At 42.3% G+C, this 18,884-nt stretch overlaps 1 protein-coding gene across 1 annotated transcript; it reads left to right on the top strand.

Annotated features, from left to right (window-relative positions):
* The first annotated feature begins 793 nt into the window (after positions 1–793).
* FUNDC1 (FUN14 domain containing 1) lies at positions 794–13,912 on the top strand. The gene is made up of 5 exons (XM_005871591.2): positions 794–952; positions 1,726–1,882; positions 5,342–5,417; positions 10,042–10,170; positions 12,546–13,912. Exons 1-5 carry the CDS (start codon positions 925–927, stop codon positions 12,621–12,623), a joined length of 468 nt encoding a protein of 155 aa, XP_005871653.1. The 5' UTR covers positions 794–924; the 3' UTR covers positions 12,624–13,912.
* Positions 13,913–18,884: the final 4,972 nt, after the last annotated feature.

The raw sequence follows: 18,884 nt of genomic DNA, 5'->3' as shown, positions 1-18,884 counted from the left end.
AGGATTTGAAAAGCCAAGTGTGGTTATGTAAGGCAATATCTTAAGTAATGCAGCTTATACAATAATTTGTTTTTCCATTAAGATGAACATTGAGAGGGCTGTTTTAATTGCACAGTGAATGCAGGTGCAATACAAATTCAAAACAAGTTTGAGGGCTACTTTATGTTAACCTGAGTTAGCTGCTTGGTGATAAACACGGTTTTCCATTCTGGAGAATCCCGTGGGGCTTCTAGGTGAACTGGACCTCGTTCCTCTGTCAGATGCAAATAATAAAATGCTAAAAATTTATGTCCTCTGGACTCACTGGTGTCAGGTCAGCTTCTAGGCATTTCTCTACCTCCCTTGGGTTACTGGCAGGAAACCGTGGAGAGGGAGCGGATACAAAGCTTCCAATTCCCAGCAGTAGAGCGCTAGAAAAATTTTCCACCCGTTCGTGAGCCCTTGCCTCCTTAGAACAGAATGTTTCAAACAGGGTTTCTCTCAAGGGCTTAAATTCCCGTACAGTGTTCAAAATACCAAGCTGATTTTCGCTTTACACCACCATGTGCTGAACTCCTCCCCTCCAGCCCCGAGGTTCTTTTAAACAAAATAACAACTAGGCATGGAAATTCTATCTAGGCGGGTTGAAGTGGGAAGCCAGGGTTGCAAGGGCAACGGACTACAACTCCCACAAGTCCTTGGGGGGGGGGCTGCTGGTCTACCTCCACCGCTCCCCCAGCCTTGCGCTTGCGCAGAAGGCCACGCAGTGAGAGAAAGTGGGCGGGGCTTGGATAACGTGCTTGGACGAGGAGGAGGAGGAAGAGGAGGAGGAGGAGGAGGGAAAAAGAGATCATAGACTTCCACCTGGGCCTAGAGAGTCTCTTAAAGTAGTGGAGAGAGGAGGGCGGGCGGGGCCCTCCTTCAGTACTGGCCGCCGGCGGTATCATGGCGACCCGGAACCCCCCTCCCCAAGGTGAGCGGCTCGGGCCCGAAGGAGTATCTGAGACGCGGCTCACCACTGGCGACCTTGTTCCCGGGGCGCCTTTTCCCTCCCCCGTCCCAGGCCTCCGGGGGCTCTGTTGTTTTTGGAAGCAGCAGCTCTGCACACCCGTCAGAACTAGACTTGCCCTCCCCCCTCTCGGCAGAACGCAGGCGGAGAGCGACCCCCGCCCCCCACACAGCCCGCCTTCCAACGTGGTTTCCAGCCCGGACCCTGAAGTTGTTTCTTCCTGCCGGGCCTCTAACCGGCTCCGTCAGAGCAGGTCCCCTTCTTCCTCCCAGTGATGAATAGGGACCCTGCTCTGGCCCTGACCCTACTGAGATTTGGGGGTGACCCCTTATGCTGTGACACGGATCCGATTTGAGGGGGTGACTCCTTACCGCTGTGTAACTCTGACCTGACCCTATGGAGACTGGGGGGTGGGGGCATCCCTCACCGCCGTGTATATAACTCTGACCTGGTCCTATTGAAATTTCGGGGCGGGGAGGGGGAAATGGGGGTGAGCGACCCCTCACTGCTGTGTGACTCTGACCTGGTCCTGGCTTGGACCCCCGGCTCTGGGCCTTTGGAAAGGAGATGGATGCTAGGCCCTTCACTCTTGAGGCCCAGTCTCAGGGACTGGATGGATCAGACTCGCAATGTTTCCATCCGGGTATCCTTTAACTGTGATCCAGAAGTAATTGTATAGGGCATTCCTGATTTTGGGCTGACTCTAAATGTATTTTTCCCATTTTTGTATTTTGAAGACTATGAAAGTGATGATGACTCTTACGAAGTGTTGGATTTAACCGAGTATGCAAGGAGACACCACTGGTGGAATCGTGTTTTTGGCCACAGTTCTGGACCTATGGTAGAAAAATACTCAGTAGCCACCCAGATTGTAATGGGTGGAGTGACTGGCTGGTGAGAACATCTTTTTCATTACATTTCATTGCGGGAGCCCAGCTGCTGCCCTTCTGTAGGAGCAACAGTTACCCTGCCCACTCTGCAGCGGTTCTCAACCTGTGGGTCTAGACCCCTTTGGCGGTCGAACGACCCTTTCACAGGGGTCGCCTAAGAGCATCCTGCATATCAGATATTTACATGACGATTCATCACAGTAGCAACATGACAGTTAGGAAGTAGCAACGAAAATAATTTTATGGTTGGGTCACAGCATGAGGAACTGTATTTAAAGGGCCAGAAGGTTGAGAACCACTGCTAGTGGCTTCGCATTGAGGCTTTTCTCTGTGATATGATTAGTGCAGTCATTAGTGTTGGGTTTTGGTGATCTACGCTGTGCCCACCAGTATGCCACTGTTCCCTCCTCACCTTCCTTTGATTCTTTACATATTTCCCTCCTTCTCATATTTAGCAAATATAGTGCATCTGCTTCAGTAATAGTAGAGGAAGAAACAGATCAGAATTTATTGTGCATAAATCATTTTTACTCGTTCAGTGCTAACGGGAAAAACCCATGAGAACTCCCGCAGTAGAACTGGTGTCCAGGATTGTCAGCCCTGTACAGAGCAGTGTGAAATTCTCAGTACAAATTGTTAATAATGATCTAGATGATGCTGTTGATTTTTGTGGGCTAGTTTGGACTGTAATGTTTTGAAGAACAGTTGTGGAACACGGAGTCTTTGCTGGAATTAAAGGACTGACTGCTTACTCCAAAAATATTGTGGAGTACCTGAAGCAGTTAATAAGCATTAACCTAACTAGCAAACATTTAAGACCACATGATTACATAATTGCTACTATAGACCTAATCCTGTTATTGTTAGATTAAAAGATTATTCAATAACAAGGGTCAGAAAGAAGTCTGGTCCTTTATTTTGAAAATGTGCAAGACCACAGAGAATTTTTGACGTTAGTGTGGGTGCTTAACTTGTGAATAAGCATTTTAGATTCTAAGTAAATCTATCTTACATTAATTTAAATATTTACATCGTCAAATTTGACAGATGTAAAATTGGTTTTTTAAATTTGTATTTACATGCACCTTGTAAATGTCACGTTATGGGGGAGACGCTGCTCATGGTGAAGGTTCTGTGATGCTGAGGTGCAGCTTTTATTCATGACATGTACTTATTAATGCTGCTTATGAAAAAAGCCTGCAATTAGAAGAGATGCCTTGTCTGGGCCCTGGTGATCCAGATGGTTCTCCACAGGCTGGTTGTATCTTGGTCCTCATAATTCAGGGTTTGGTCCTCTGCTTAAAAATAAGCTCACAATTTAGTGCCATTGTTGACTGGTTAATGAGTCAGGGCCTAAAAGCCCCATCTTAAGGAAAATGAAACAATAATTGAGCAATAGAATTAAATCATTGTGTATAGACTCCTTATAGGTCAAACTCGTGAGAAGCCCCATTATTGGCAGAAGTTTGCTTGGAAAGCCTGGAGATAGAGCAGGGCAAGTTAGTAGGTTCATTGTAGTGGTTCATGCCGTTGGGCCAGTGGTTCTCAACCTTGGCTGCACGTTAGAATCACCTGGGAATCTTTTTAAAATCCTGACTTCTGGGCCTCATCCTCCGGAAAGTCTGTTTCTTTGTTATGGGGTGAGGCCACAACATGAGTAACAAAGAAAAAGAATTTCCGGAGGATGAGGCCCAGAAATCAGGATTTTAAAAATATTCCCAGGTGATTCTAATGTGCAGCCAAGGTTGAGAACCACTGCGTTAGGCAAAGGACAGACATGCTGTGGAGCACTCTTCCTGGGATATTGTTGCCACCTGGCTGCTGCTTGCCTCCTCCTCTTCCTTTTCTGAGCCTTTGTTGCTGACTTCCCTACTGGGGGCGGCGGGAGGGGCGGGGGTGCATGGCCTTCATAGTAATACATATGTTTGGATAGTAGCTGGGTGTGGCCATGGAGCTGTGTAATAGCACTAATACTACACCGGTTTTTGCTGCAATGACTTTAGATTCAGAGTAAGTTTTTGCAATTTTCTTAGAGTATAAAACAGATGTACTATTATGGCATACATTAAGGAAGAATTGTTAAGAGGTATTAACCTAACTAGTTAACAATTCAGACAGTTCAGGACATGAGTGGGAGGCTGCAAGTAGCTATAGGTTTTTGTTTTCTTTTTTTAAATATAATTTTACTAGAGGCTTGGAGCATGAAATTTCATGCACTGGGGTTGGGGGGGGGGATGGTGTTGGTGTCCCTCAGCCCGGCCTGTGCCCTCTCACAGACCAGACCGGGACGCCTCGCTCCTTACCGCCACCATGCTCGCCACCACACTCGCCAGCCGTGAGTTCAGCTTCTGGGTGAGCAGCTCTCCCCTTGTGGGAGCACACTGACCACCAGGGGGCAGCTCCTGCGTTGGTGTCTGCCCCCCTGGTGGTCAGTGCATGTTATAGCGACCGGTTGTTCTGCTGTTTGGTCAATTTGCATATTAGGGTTTTATTATATAGGATTGATTTCAGAGAGGAAGGGAGAGGGAGAAAGAAACACCAATGATGAGAAAGAATCATTGATTGGCTGCCCCCTGCATGCCTCCCACTGGGGATCGTCGAGCCCACAACCCAGGCTCATGCCCCAACCATGAATCAAACCATAACCTCCTGGTTCATGGGTTGACGCTCAATCACTGAGCAACACCGGCTGGGCTATATAGGTTGCTTTTTTTAATCATAAGAAATTAAAACTAATGTCAGGATGGGTGGTAGCTAGGATAGATGGGAGGAGTGAAGATTAGTTAGAGGGTCTGGAAGATTACTTAATGTGATCTGGAAACAAGGTAATTATGTCTTTGAGAGTGGAAAGAAGACAGAGTCAAATAATGTTTTGGAGATAGATAGATATAGGTAAGGAAGCTGTGAGAAATGTGGGCTGAGGTGGGGTCATGAAATGGAACTCCAACTGGACCTGAAAGGGTAGAAAAGTTGTAGATAGGCAGAGCTAAGTGGAAACCCCTAGAAACAGGGAGATTAATCGCTTGAGCAATGCCGAGGACCTGTTTAGAATCTAATTGGGTTGGAGCAGAAGTTTTGGGTAGAGTAAGGGTCAGCCAAGTGTGTAGAACATCTTGACTGTATTAAGAAAGCAAAACAAAACAAATCACTTTCATTACGGAGAATTCCAACTTCACAAATGTAGAAGGAAGAGTATAATGAACCCCTGAATGCTCAACATTGTTTCAGTTGCCGATTATTTTTTCCTGTAAATTCCCTTCCTCTTCTCTCCATTCCTGAAACACATCTCAGACAATTTAGATTGTGCACTTTTGACTAGCTTAGATAACATTTTCTGAGTAGGTAACGGACATGATCAAAAGAAATGGGAAGACATTAAGATTTTATTAGGAAAGCAATGAAAAGTAGAAGAGGGAGAGAGTTTAACGCATCATTGATCTCGTTTTTTGTTATTTCATTAAAGGTGTGCAGGATTTTTGTTTCAGAAAGTTGGAAAACTTGCAGCAACGGCAGTAGGTGGTGGCTTTCTTCTCCTTCAGGTATGTCAGAGCTTTATTTACTTGCCTCTGCTTACGTATGTAGCCCTTAGAAAATGAGAAAGTCAAGTTTAGCCGTTTCACTCCTGTGCATTTTAATAGAAGACGGAATTTTTCTTTCAGACATCAGTTTATGGGAAAACTTAAATGAGTTTTGAAAGCTGGCATCTGTCATGAAAGACAACTATGTAATACTTCTAAGTTTTAAAATATAATGTGATCCCAATTATTAAAAAGACAACTATTAAAATTCATGGTGTCTCCTTTTTTTCCTTGAAGCATCTCCCCAGCAAAATAAACATTTTACCAATAATGTAAACCTACTCATCCTGACCATTTTAAACATATATTTAAAATTCATACACGGTACATAATATTCCAAAGGTCTCTCCTTCCCGTTTCCTAGCCATTGGTTTTCTGTCCCAGAGGAAATAACTGTTAGCAATTTCTAATATGTTTTTTAAAACTAGGGAACCATAATAATATAGAAAGTGGAAAATTGGGTTTAAAAAATCATCCATAATCCTATTTCTGAGGCCGGTTGGTTTGAAATTATAGTTTTATTCATGTTCCTCTAAGGTTTTAAAAAAAATGTTTTGCCATTACAGGGTGTTTATCAGCATGTTATCTGGGACCCATGTCTGTTAGGCATATATTTTTCCAAAAATATCATTCCCTGAAGATCAGATATAGTAAATCCTAAAAGTGAAAATCTCTGGGAATGAATGCTAGCAACAATCTTAAAGATACAGGGGACTGTCAGTAGTACCAGATTTTAAAAAGATTGATGGGCACAGCAACCAAAATCTTACTTCAGCACCTAAGCCATTGATCATGTAATAACCAGTGTTGTTGCCTGAAGTATAAAGGGATTGAGTCCGGATGTGCTAAGTACAGATTTTGCGTTGTTTACCAAACAGCTTTACAAAAATGTTTTTTCTTTCTGTTAGTGGCATTGTTATGAGTAATTGCTTCTTGTGGTAAGAGGTGAAAAGAAACATGGTTAATATCTAAATTTAGTCCTTTGGATAATATGCCAGCATTTGTATAGAAGAGAATTTTATTTAAGCTGATTTTGACTTTGGTTTATATAAATCAAGAATTAAGGTATCTAATGCTATAGCTATTTCATAACTCAGTTGTCATTTCTGTTTAGTGGAAAGTCATTTCTGTTTACTGTACTGAAGCAGAGCTTCCTGAAATGTTCCTAGATAGAGGGGATTACACATTGCAGTTCACTCTGCGTGTCCGTTTTTCCGAAGTCCATTTCAGTCCACTCTGTGCACCACTCATGTCCACCTTCTGCTTCTCCGGGCCTAGTCCGCATATTCTTGGAAGTCACTAAGCAGAAGAACATGGGACTTACCTGCATCAAACCAATTTTCCCACAGATATGAGTTACATTGAAAACTCAGGAGAAGGAACAAAGAGGAAATAAGAGTAGCAAATGGCTTTTAGGCCAATCGCCTCTTACTCTTTAGGCCCACTTCCATATTTTTGTTAACTTTACTTATATTTACATACACCTATTAGTTTACTTAGAACTTAAAGCTTTTCTAGTAACTCAGTAATAAGTGTTTTGTGGTAGGTATTACCACACTGCCATATGAAAATAGACAGTGGTATGTAAAACTTTTCAATTTATTTGTTCAGGCTTTTATAGGCCCATAATGCAAAAGGTCAAATACATGTACAAGGCATGTTACAGACTAGAGTAGTACACTGCCTTCCTCACTATTCTCCCAGTTCCCTCCCCTTGAGGCAGCTACTTTGAACTCTTAGCTGACTCTTAAAGATATTTTTCCTTTTTTCCTAAACAAGTTAATTGGACAGTTTTTGATCTTTGAGTTTGAGGTGTTACCTATTGGCTTCCCATTATGGAATATGAGAATTTAGCTAGCATTTATTGAACTTCTCTGTGTGCCCCTCCACCTCAGTCTCCCACATTTGCATCCCCACCCCACCCCTGTTCCCCCACATCATCTGAGTATTGTTATTTCATAATTGTGTTAGATCATTACCTGGCGTTCACTGAGCTTCTTGAATATGTAAATTTATGTCTTTAACGATGTTTGGGAAGGTTTGGGCCATTATTTCTTCAAATATTTATTCCCCTCCCATTTTTCTCCTGAACATGACTCCGATTATATACATGTTGGGCTTTTTGATAATATCCTGAAGCTGTGTTCATTTATTTTTTTCGATCTGTTTTTTAGGTTTTATGATTTCTAGTGATGTAGCTTCAAGTTCATTGACTCTTTCCTGTCACCTACCTTCTGCCATTAAGTTTATTCAGTAAATTTATTTCAGATATTGTATTTTCCAATTCTGGGACTTTCATTTGGTTCTTTTTATATTTTCTGTCTCCGGTGAGAGTTCTTTATTTTTAAAGTTTTTTTTTTAATTTTTATTGATTTCAGAGAGGGAGAAGGCGAGAGAGATAGAAACATCAATGATGAGAGAGAATCATTGATTGGCTGCCTCCTGCACGCCCCCAACTGGGGATCGAGCCCGCAACCCAGGCATGTGCCTTGACTGGGAATTGAACCTTGACCTCCTGGTTCATAGGTTGATCCTCAACCATTGAGCCACACCAGCCGGACTGGTGAGAGTTCTTTTCATTGATTACAAGCATAGTTTCCATTACATCATTGAGCATAGTTATAATAGCCACTTCAAAGTCCTGATAATTTCAATATCTGGGTCATCTCAGTGTTGGCATCGGTTGATTTTCTACAACGTTTTTCTGTTTTATGATATATCACATAACTTCTTTGGATTTTATCCTGGGCATTGGGAATGTTAGGTGGTGGAGACTCTGGATTCTATTTTATTCCTCTGAAGCGTGTTGATTTGATTTTAGTAGGCAGTTAATTTGATTAGACTCAAATTGCAAACTCCATCGTGTCCTCAGGATAAAGCCAGAAAAATGAGCAACTCACCTTATATAGGTTACCCTTCCTACAAGTTTTAATTCCCCTTCAAAGTCTGCTTGCTTTTGTTAATTTTGGAGCCCTTGTATTTTAACCAGGGTTTATAGTTGCTCTTTATTTTTTAAATCCTCACCCGAGGATTATTTTTTCCCCATTGATTTTTTTAGAGAGAGTGGAAGGGAGAGGAGAGACACAGAGAGAAACATCAACGTGAGAGAGACACATTGATTGGTTGCCTCCCACACGCAGCCCTGGCGGTGGGCAGGGGTTTGGGGATCGAGCCTGCAACCGAGGTACATGCCTTTGAGCAGGAATCGAACCTGAGACCCTTCCAGTCCGCAGGCTGACACTCTAACCCCTGAGCCAAACTGACTAGGGCTATAGTTGCTCTTTACGGAAAAGTCCCAAAGGTTCATTATCATGTCCATGCAAATAGCTGTGTCAACTACTGCCAGGAAAACTTTCACTTGCCATTTATGTAATCAGCACTGTTTTGCTGAAGCTGGAGTTTGAAGTGAATACTGGAAGGTAAAGAAATACAGATAAATAAAAACTTCTGTGTGGTCATTCAGAGTGAAAATGGAACCTAAGATTCCCAACCTATTTGTATAAAAGCAGATATTTTCATTATTGAAGAATTTTATGTGTGGTTCATAGTCAAAGTGATATATTAAAAGATTACAAAGAAAGCCTTAGCTTCATAGAAGTGATTTATAATGGTATACAAGGCTTACTGTGTGATTCTTTATATTTTTATTTTATTATTTGGAGGGACTAACTGTATGAGAGTTATTTCTTATGGTTAATAGGCATTTAGCTATAGTTTTATTAAAAGGATTTATGGCATGAAACTTGCACAGATTATATTTCTCTTACAGTCCACTTTTAAAATCATTTACCAGAAGTATTCTTAATTTAAGTTGAGTCAGATTTAGTAAAGAGCCTTTATCGGGCTACTTTAGATTTCTTTAGTGACCTAATAACTGATCGGTTTTTTTGATCCTTTATAATTAAACATCTATTTAATTAAAAGGTGCTGTTAGCTGTAGCATTTTGGTAATCTGTCTTTTTAGCTAATTACCAAATTCCAAAAGTTATGATAGCATTATAGTACAGTTATAATTTTTGGAATCTTTTCCTGTCATACACTATGCTTTTCTTAACATAGTGTTTATCACATCCAAGTAATTATTTATGTTTAATGTCTGTTTCCCCCAACAGACCCAAAGCTCTCTGAGGTTGGAGACTTATGTCTCCCTTGTTCTTGGCTGTTACTTGGAGGTTTAGAACAGTGCTTGACACAGAGTAATTACTGAATATCTGTTAAATGAGTAAATTAGTGGATAAACTGTGATTTCTTTACCTCTAAGCTTCATACATTTCTTGAAATCTGGATGTTCATATATTCCTGGCTAATACATTCGTTAGCAAACTGGTTGGTTTAGTATTACCCCCCTTTTTTTCTTAGAATATGTTTTCATTGATTTTAGAGGAAGGGAGAGGTAAAAGGAGAGGGAGAGAAACATCATCAGCTGCTTCCTGCACGCCCCCTACTGGGGATTGAGCTGCAATCCTGGCATGTGCCCTGACCGGGAATCAAACTGGCAACCTCTTGGTGCGTGGGACAATGTGCCCAACCAACTGAGTCACACCGGCCAGGGCAGGAATTAACCATTTTTATTACATTTTTGTAGATTGCTAGTCACAGTGGCTATGTGCAGATTGACTGGAAGAAAGTTGAAAAAGGTGTAAACAAAGCAAAAAGACAGATTAAAAAACGAGCAAATAAGGCAGCACCTGAAATCAACAACATAATTGACGAGGTAAGACCATACATTTTTGCCTCTCTTTTTTTAGCGGGTCTTCATTAGTAGAAAATGTGAATAGGGATTATCTTTTTGTAAAAAAAAAAAATTTGGTATTTTTGCTTATGGAGTATTAAGTAGAATTTGGGATCAAGCCACCATTTAAATAGTTAACATAGTTTCCTCTGTTCATTTCCCACCTACTTTGAGCTACATGTAAAAGCTGATGACATTGTTCTTCCAGAATTTTTCCTCTGCTTTTACAAATGTGTACATGTATAGACCAGGTCTGGGGAAAACTAAAATTACCTATATTTTTCTTGAGGTGAAATAGTTTGAAATGTTAGTTTAATAATGTTTTTATATATATATTTTCTTATACTGTTTAGAATTGAATATGCCCTTGTTCTTGTTTTTGTTCTATACTTTTACTTCTTCCAACTTTTTATTTTGAAAAATTTCAAACCAGTTGAAAGTTAAAAGACAAATACAGTGAATACTCAAATGCCTTTCATCTGTTCACCACATTGTTTCGCAACATTTGCTTTATTTCTGTGTGTGCATATATGTGTGTATGTGTGTGAGATTTACACTATTTATTTTTGCTGAACTATTTGAGATGTCATGACTTTTCACTCTTACTTTTAGCCCATAACTCCTAAGAGTACAGATATTCTGCATGACTACAATTACCCTTATTATTCTCCCCAAATTTAACATGATAAGTAGTATTTCCATATCACAATTTTTCCACAAAAATATTGTTTTTTTTCCCATTTGGTTGTCATGTGTCTGAAGTCTCCTTTAAATATATATTTCATTGATTTTTTTACAGAGAGGAAGGGAGAGGGATAGAGAGTTAGAAGCATCAATGAGAGAGAACCATCATGAGAGAGAAACATCGATCAGCTGCCTCCTGCACACCCCCCACTGGGGATGTGCCCACAACTAAGGTACATGCCCTTGACCAGAATCAAACCTGGGACCCTTCAGTCCGCAGGCTGACGCTCTATCCCCTGAGCCAAACCGGTTAGGGCTGAAGCCTCCGTTAATCTTGAACAGTCCCTGCCGGGGCTGACCAGCAGACCCCGAGCGGCGGATGAACAGATTGCTCTGACACACATTTCTGTGAGAGAGGCTAAGGGACTGTTTTGCTTTAGGAACAAAAGCAGCCCTGTGTGCCTGCCTCTTTAGCTTTTTATTGTCACAACAGCTTGAACTCAAATTAACCTCTACAATCAGCAGGGTAAGTAGCCTTGAGAAAGCACATGCTTCTACAAGGTCAGGTCTTTAAAGACTAAACATAGAGATTGCAGCAAAACACCCCGGGGGGATCGGACTTGTTTGGAAAAGTCAAGGCAGGGGCAGCCAGCTTTGACCTCAGAGGCCCCCGACCTTTCCGAGAATCCTCCTTACAGACATTCCAACCAAGTCCCGTGCTTCCCCACAAGTCCCCACATCTGGGATTTTTTTTTTCTTTCTTTCTTAAAAAATGTCTTGATTATAGTGAGGAAGGGAGAGGGAGAGAGAAACATTGATTGGTGTGTCAGAGAAATATCTGTTGGCTACCTCTGCACGCCTCCTATTGGGGATGGAGCCTGCAACTGGGGCATGTGCCCCAACTGGGAATTGAACCATGACCTCCTGGTTCATAGGTCGATGTTCAACCCCTGAGCCACACCAGCCGGGCACCTGTTCTCTAGGTAGATTTTTTTTTTTACCTGTGAGATTATTGCTAGGCTATAGCTTGGGGGCCTAGAACAGTGCTTGACACAGAATAGGCACTCAGTATCTGTTAAATTAACCTATTATCTCAGCAGCCAAGAAGCTTACTGGGCCAGGCTGGGGGCTCTGGGCTCCTTCAGTTTGTAATGGACAGCCCTGGCGTCTTGTGTGGTGGTTAGCACCTGCTCTCATAGGTGCACAAGAATTTTTGCTTAATATTATTAAATTGAGGAAAACATCTGAAAACAGTACTTAGCTCTGGATTCAATAGTATTTTTTTTAAAATTTGCATCTTTATTTCTTTTATTGTGGTAAAATATATGTAACATAAAATGGATCATTTTAACTATTTTTAAATGCACAATTCAGTGGCTTTAAGTACATTCACACTTTTGTGCCACCATTACCACGATCCATTTGCAGAAATTTTTCATCATCCTAAACAGAAACTCTAACCATTAAGCAGTAACTCCCACAATTGACCCCTCTCCCCGCCCTTGGCAACTAACCTCTGTTCTACTTTCTGTCTCAATGAATTTGACTAGTCATGTGAGTAGAATCACAGAACATTTGTCCTTTTTTGTGTTTCTTATTTCACTTAATGTTTTTGAGATTCACCCATTTTGTAGCATAATTAAGAGTGTTCTTGTTTGAACTTTATGTTTCAGGCAACAGAATTTGTCAAACAGAACATTGTGATATCCAGTGGCTTTGTGGGAGGCTTTTTGCTAGGCCTTGCGTCTTAAGGATGTGAGTGTTCTACCACAGCGGAGTCACTTGTGAGAAAAGAAGTCGTGACAAGGCGGTCTCTCAACATTACACGCCCCCGGGGTGACAAGAAGCAACTAGTCGGACAATTTCAAGTTCAAAAGTTAGCATATTGCCACCTGAAGTTTGGCAAACTAGTATCTGCTGTAAAACAACCTATATGGTATGTGTACAATAGTATTCCTGATCCAAACCTGGCTGTCATTTATTTAAATCAGATGTTCTTCATTGTGCTTAATAGTAGTGCCAATAAAAAAAATTGTATTATAGCTGCAACATTAGGGCTGACTTTTTTAAAAAGATATGTCTGCAATAAACAACTGTAATGCCCTTTTGTGGAAGGATTTAGAAATAGTAGAATTATTAAAGATATCAAACCGATTTAATACCAATTTTTTGGATTGTTTTTCCTGTAAGTCTTAGTTTGATAATATAATAACAGTAGTAAATGATTTTAAGGAAGGCTCTTCTAAGGAAATATTACATGTTTTAAGCTTTTTTTCTTTCTTTGATGTCTGTAGTTGTAAAATAACTTTTTGTATCAAAGCTTCTAAATGTTTTTTATTTATTTATCCTGGCTGCCTGAGCAGAACTAATTATTCTGAGAGTACATATAGTTGGTTCACTGGTTTATTATATTAACTTCGAGTGAACCTCCTTTCTCGGTTCTGAAAGTTCCAATTATTATTTTGTCCTCTTCACAAAGTGGTAACAATTACCTTAAAATACTTAGTAGTACAGTACGAATTTACTGTCTGAAGAACCGTGGTTTTCTATATAACTGTGAAGTTGCAGCTTAAAGAGAATTGTCTCCTTCATCTAGAGATACAACTGCTAAAACTTTCGAACTTTTGCTAGCATTGTGTTGGTTGCCCACTAGGCCATTTGACTTGATTCTCAGGGCCGACATCACACTCCCTCCCAGGCTCCTTTGCCCAGAAAAGCTTCCTGTATTGTTTGTTTTGTCCACAGAGTTCTATGTTGGAGTTGGGGAAAACCTCAGAACAACATGTGTTGGAGTCTTCAGGTTGGAAAGGTTGCAGATATTTTAGTCTGTCTCCTTTGGATCGCCAGTCTCCAGAGTATATTTTGTGTATTGTAAAAATAAGGCATTTCATACTTTTGAATTGGGTACAATCCATGTGCTTTCATTATTGCAAGACTCCTTAAAATTGAATGTGAGATTGGTTTTCATGTTCTTTCTTTACTCTCCTTAGTGCCTCAGATACAATGCTAAATAAAACTCAGAAGTGGTTTTGCTTATAAATACTTGTTTTTTCTTCTTTAAGCTTTTCTCTGTTTAATCCTCACCGAGCTTTTCATTGCTGTGAAATTAAAAAGGTAAAATACAGGGTGGGGCAAAAGTAGGTTTACCGTTGTGAGTACGTGAAACAGATTTTATTCTTGTATTATTATTTATTAAATTATTGTATTATTTTCCATGCAAATAACTGTAAACCTACTTTTGCCCCACACTGTATTCTACATTAGGTAGAACCTTGGCCACGCTTCTCTGCACCATATCTGCATGACGTTTTCATCTGATACAGTTGGGCAGACCGCTGTGGGGAGTTCTAGTAGCTGGTTTGATGTGTTCATTTTGGAAATATTTACAGTGTCTGTTCTGTGTACGATACACTGGAAAGTGGGGGGAGGAACACAAAAATGTCTGCCCTCAAATAGAGACAAATATTTCTATATGGAAAGTTATATAATAACATAGGGAAGCCATGGCCAGTATGGCTCAGATGGTTGGGTGTTGTTTGCCAGTTCGATTCCCGGTCATATGCCTGGGTTATAGCTGGATCTCCAGTGGGGGCGTGCAGGAGGCAGCCGATTGATGCTTCGGTCTCACATCGATGTTTCGCCCTCCCTCTCCCCCCCCCCCCCCCCCATTTCCTCTCTAAAAAAATTCTTTAAAAATATAATGTACATAGTTTAAGAAGTCAAATAGTATTTGACTACAAATAAGACTTCTGAAAAAAGAGTACTTCTTTGCTCTAACTCTCTCCAGCTTCGTGGCTTTTTCTCCACAGGAGTGTCAACTATATTGGTTGTTTCTCTTGGTATTAACTACAAGAGGGATGTGGGTGGCATGCCAACAGTTTCCACTACAGTAAGTCTAAGCCAGAGCTGCATGTGTAAAACAATAGTTATGTCCTCTTGGGGGTGGAAGGGCAATAAAACAAATGTAGAACGGGGGAGGCCAGGGGAAGGTCAGTGGGGGAAAAAGGAGACATATGTACTACTATTTGTAATATTTTAAACAAAAACAAAAAACAAAAACAAAACAAAACACAAATGTCGAACTGGAATTGTAACATGAAGTCCTTGTATTGTTCCAGAACATATTGATTAACCTCACATTGAAGTTGAGTATGTATATATGCATGCATGCATGATAAAATTTTAAGAGCAATTCCCAAATGAATTGCTATTGGTTGTGCAAAGATAAATTTCAAACACAATAAGCAATCCCATATAAATGAAGGCAGAAAAGGAAGAAGAAAGAAGCATAGAGAAAGCAGAGTAAATAGGAAGTATAAAATAAGATGGTAAAAATAAATCTATATCAGTAATCACACTTCAAAAGGAGAACTGAACAGAATTCACCATGTGGTTTTATAGCATCATTCTACATAGACTCAAGTAGTGGGGTTAGAAGCATAGAAGAGGAAATGTTGATAATACATTACAGTTCAGTGGAAAATTCTCCAAGCCTTAAGATGTAATAAAGCCTCTTAATTTTCCTTCTAATCTTCCCTCTCTCACCCCCAGTCTAGGACAGACTGAGCACCTTCTGTTTCTTATGTATTCTTCCTTGAATTAATTATATATTTGATTGAACTATTTTCTTGAGTACTTCTAGTTGTACTAGGAGGTAAACTTTCCAAGTTCTTGTATGCTTAAAATACAGGATAGGGAAAAAGTAGGTTTACAGTTGTGAGTACACAAAACAGAGTTTATTCTTGTTTACTATTTATTGTATTTTCCATACGAACAACTGTAAACCTGCTTTTGCCTCACCTTGTATTGTTTCTTCAAGGTTGACAATATTATTTCCTTAGAATTTTGAAGACATTATATTCTATATTCTGTCTGATGTTGCATGATGCCGGTTTGATTTTTAAATCTTTTTGGATAACCTTTCTTTTTTTTTTCTTTGAAAGGGTGGTCAATTTTTTTTTTTTTTTATCTTGGAGTTTTGAAATTTTGTCTCTGACCATGAGTTTTTGAAACCGGAATTAGAGTGCTTTTTTAAAATGCATGTCAGGTTTTTGGTTGTCACACAGGGGAGAGGATGCTGCTGCCATCCAGTGGGTGGGAGGCCAGGGACACTTCCAAACACCCTGCAATGCACAGGGTGTCCCCACAACACAGGATGGTCCCCTCCAAAATGTCAGTAGTGCCAAGGTTGGGGAACCCTGGTATCATCTGTTGTTAATAAACCTGGCAGAGTGTATTAAGCCAGAGACGAATCCCTTCTAGTTCCAATGTCCTCCAGGAGAGAAAAGGAGATTAATCCACAGTGAACACTTTCTTTAATATAATCCTACCAATAGAACCTCAGATCACAGCCTCATATGTAGCCCCCCATGGAGACCAGCATTGAAAGGACTCGCTCTCTAAACCTCAGATAATAGAATCACCAGAACCATCCTATATAATAAAGAGCTAATATGCAAATAGTTGTCATGCCCTCATGCCATCACACCATAATGGCTCAGACACTCAACACTGAGGAGAGAGGAATGGGGACCAGCCAGGCACAAATGAGCTTGCAAGAGAGGAATGGGGACCAGCCAGGCTGCGGCCCGGGAAAGGGACAAGTCTCCCGCCCCGTGGTCCCAGGCGCCAGTGGCTGCGCCTGCACCTGCAGCCTGGGAGAGGGACAAGCTGCACGCCCTGCGGTCCTGGGTGCCAGCGCCTGCGGCTGCGGCCTGGGCGAAGCCGCCCGCCCATGGTCCCCTGTGACTGCTGCTGGCCTGGGTGAAGCCGGCCGGGTCCTGGGTGCCTGTGGCTGGCCAGAGGGAGGGAAGCCTGGGTCCTGGGTGCCTGCAACTGGCAGGAGGAGGGAATCCTGGGTCCCGGGTGCAGGGCGAGGCACAGGTGGTTAAGGGTGAACAGGGCGAGGCACAGGTGGTTAGGGGCGATCAGGCCAGTAGGGGAGCAGTTATGGGCAATCAGGCAGGCAGGCAGAGGGGTTAGGGGTGATCAGGCAGACAGGCAGGTGAGCAGTTAGGAGCCAGCGGCCCCAGATTGCGAGAGGCAGTCGGACATCCCCCGAGGGGTCCCGGATTGGAGAGGGTGCAGGCTGGGCTGAGGGGACCCCCCCCCCTTGCACGAATTTTGTGCACTGGGCCTCTAGTAGAAAAAAATAAATAAAAATGCATGTTAGGAGCATGCCCATGCCATTCCCTTCTCTTCTTTCTCCACAAGCACATATCCCCTAACCTCTAAGGGACCTCATGAGACTTGCAACCAGGGGAGCAATGGACAATGGCAGCTCGTCCCAGGCTTCCCCCCTGAACCTGTCTCCAAGGCCCACTTTTCTCTGACTTCCCAGTGAACCAGAGCAGCCCAGCCTAGGCTCTCCTGTTGAATCTTCTATGCCCTTCCTTGTTTCACTGTCTTAGGTGTGTTTTTGTTGCAGCCAATAACTTCTTACTTGCTTTTCTACACACACACATATCAATTGGTTGCCTCCCACATGTGCTCCCATCAGGGCTGGGGATTGAGCCTGCAACCAAGGCACATGTCTCAGACCGAGAATCAAACCTGAGACCCCACAGTCTGCAGGCTGACGCTCTAACCACTGAGAAAACTGGCCAGGGCTCTTTTTGCTATTCTGATTGGGTGTTTTTTGCTTCCTTACATTCCAAATTGCTGATTTAATTCTCAGCTTCATCTACTCTACTGTTACTCTTTATTTCAGTTAGTGTATCCTTCATTTCTGACTGGTTCATTTTTATGCTGTTGAGGTCCTCACTAAGTTCCTTTAGCATCCTTATAACCTGCGCTTTGAACTCTGCATCTAGTAGGTTGCTTATCTCCATTTTGTTTAGTTCTTTTTCTGGAGTTTTGTTCTGTTATTTCATTTGGGACATGTTTCTTTGTCTCCTCAATTTGACCCCCTCCTGTGTGTGTTTCTATGTATTAGGTAGAGCTGCTACATCTCCCAGGCTTGGTAGTGTGGCCTAATGTAGTAGGTATCCCATAGGGTCCAGTGGCACAGCCTCCCCAGTCACCCCAGCTGGGCACTTGAGGTGCACCACCTGTGTGGTCTGTACACCCTCCTCTTGTAGTTGAGTCTTGATTACTGTTGGCACGTCAATGGGAGGGATTTACCCAGGCCAATCAGCTGCAAGGACTGGCTATGACCACTGACCATCAACCTCTGACCACCTTGAAGGATCATCTGTGCAGGGGCCCACTGCACAGAGCAGACCTCCTTCAGCAGGTCCCTGGTACCTACTGAGTCTGCCCTTGAGTGTGTTGCTTGGGTGATGGTGCTTTGACGTGGTCTGAAGCTATCTACTGGGTGCACTGGCTCTGGGGCTTCCCAGGAAGTGCAGGCCAAGGTCAGCCACTGCCTGTGTTCTCTCTGGGGTCACCAGGCATAAACTACAGAGCGATCTGCAGATGGCTGCTTCTTGTGTTGGGTTTGGAGGTGCCCCGACAAGGCCAAGCTGTGAACCAAGGTCGGCTGCTGTTAGCGCCGGGCCTTGGGCTATTTAACTAGAGGTATGGGACTTGCTGAGGCATGATGCTGCTCGTTTGAGAAATTTTAGGAAAATCTGAAGCATGAGCCAAAACAGGTCATTCCTATGAATAAAACCACTGGAAACAGCTTGGATGGGCCCGAAAGTTGGGTGGGGCAATGTCTCGGAATCGCCAGTGTGGAGCACACAGCATGAACCGAGTTGATGGAGTCTCAGATATGGTGCCTGCCTGCTGGCTCTCTGGAGGAAAGGCTCATCAAAGGAACAATGACTTCTGAGAGCACTTTTGTCTGGGAGAAAGCTGCCCCCATGTTCTTGCCCTGATGCCAGACAATTTAATTCCTACCTGTACGTTCCTGGATCCTTTCAAGCTGCTGCCCCAGTGCTGGAGCTCAGAGGGAGTGAGTCCAAGTAAGTCCGTGCACCGGCCCTTTAAGAGGGACTGTCTGAATCTCCAGCAGCCTGTGGCACTCAGCCACAATCCCTGCTGGGTGGGGGAGCCTGGTGTGGGATAGG

This window comes from Myotis brandtii, unplaced genomic scaffold (genome assembly GCF_000412655.1).
Source record: "Myotis brandtii unplaced genomic scaffold, ASM41265v1 scaffold349, whole genome shotgun sequence".
NCBI classification, from domain to species: domain Eukaryota; kingdom Metazoa; phylum Chordata; class Mammalia; order Chiroptera; family Vespertilionidae; genus Myotis; species Myotis brandtii.
Note: the sequence above shows the minus strand (reverse complement) of the source record. Positions and strands in the feature narration are given on the sequence as shown.

Bases quoted from the DNA above. Each gene is read 5' to 3' on its own strand.
- FUNDC1 (XM_005871591.2), top strand. From the start codon at position 925: ATGGCGACCCGGAACCCCCCTCCCCAAG. The intron at 953-1,725 runs GTGAGCGGCTCG...TGTATTTTGAAG, and splicing joins CCGGAACCCCCCTCCCCAAG to ACTATGAAAGTGATGATGAC. The intron at 5,418-10,041 runs GTATGTCAGAGC...ACATTTTTGTAG, and splicing joins GTGGCTTTCTTCTCCTTCAG to ATTGCTAGTCACAGTGGCTA.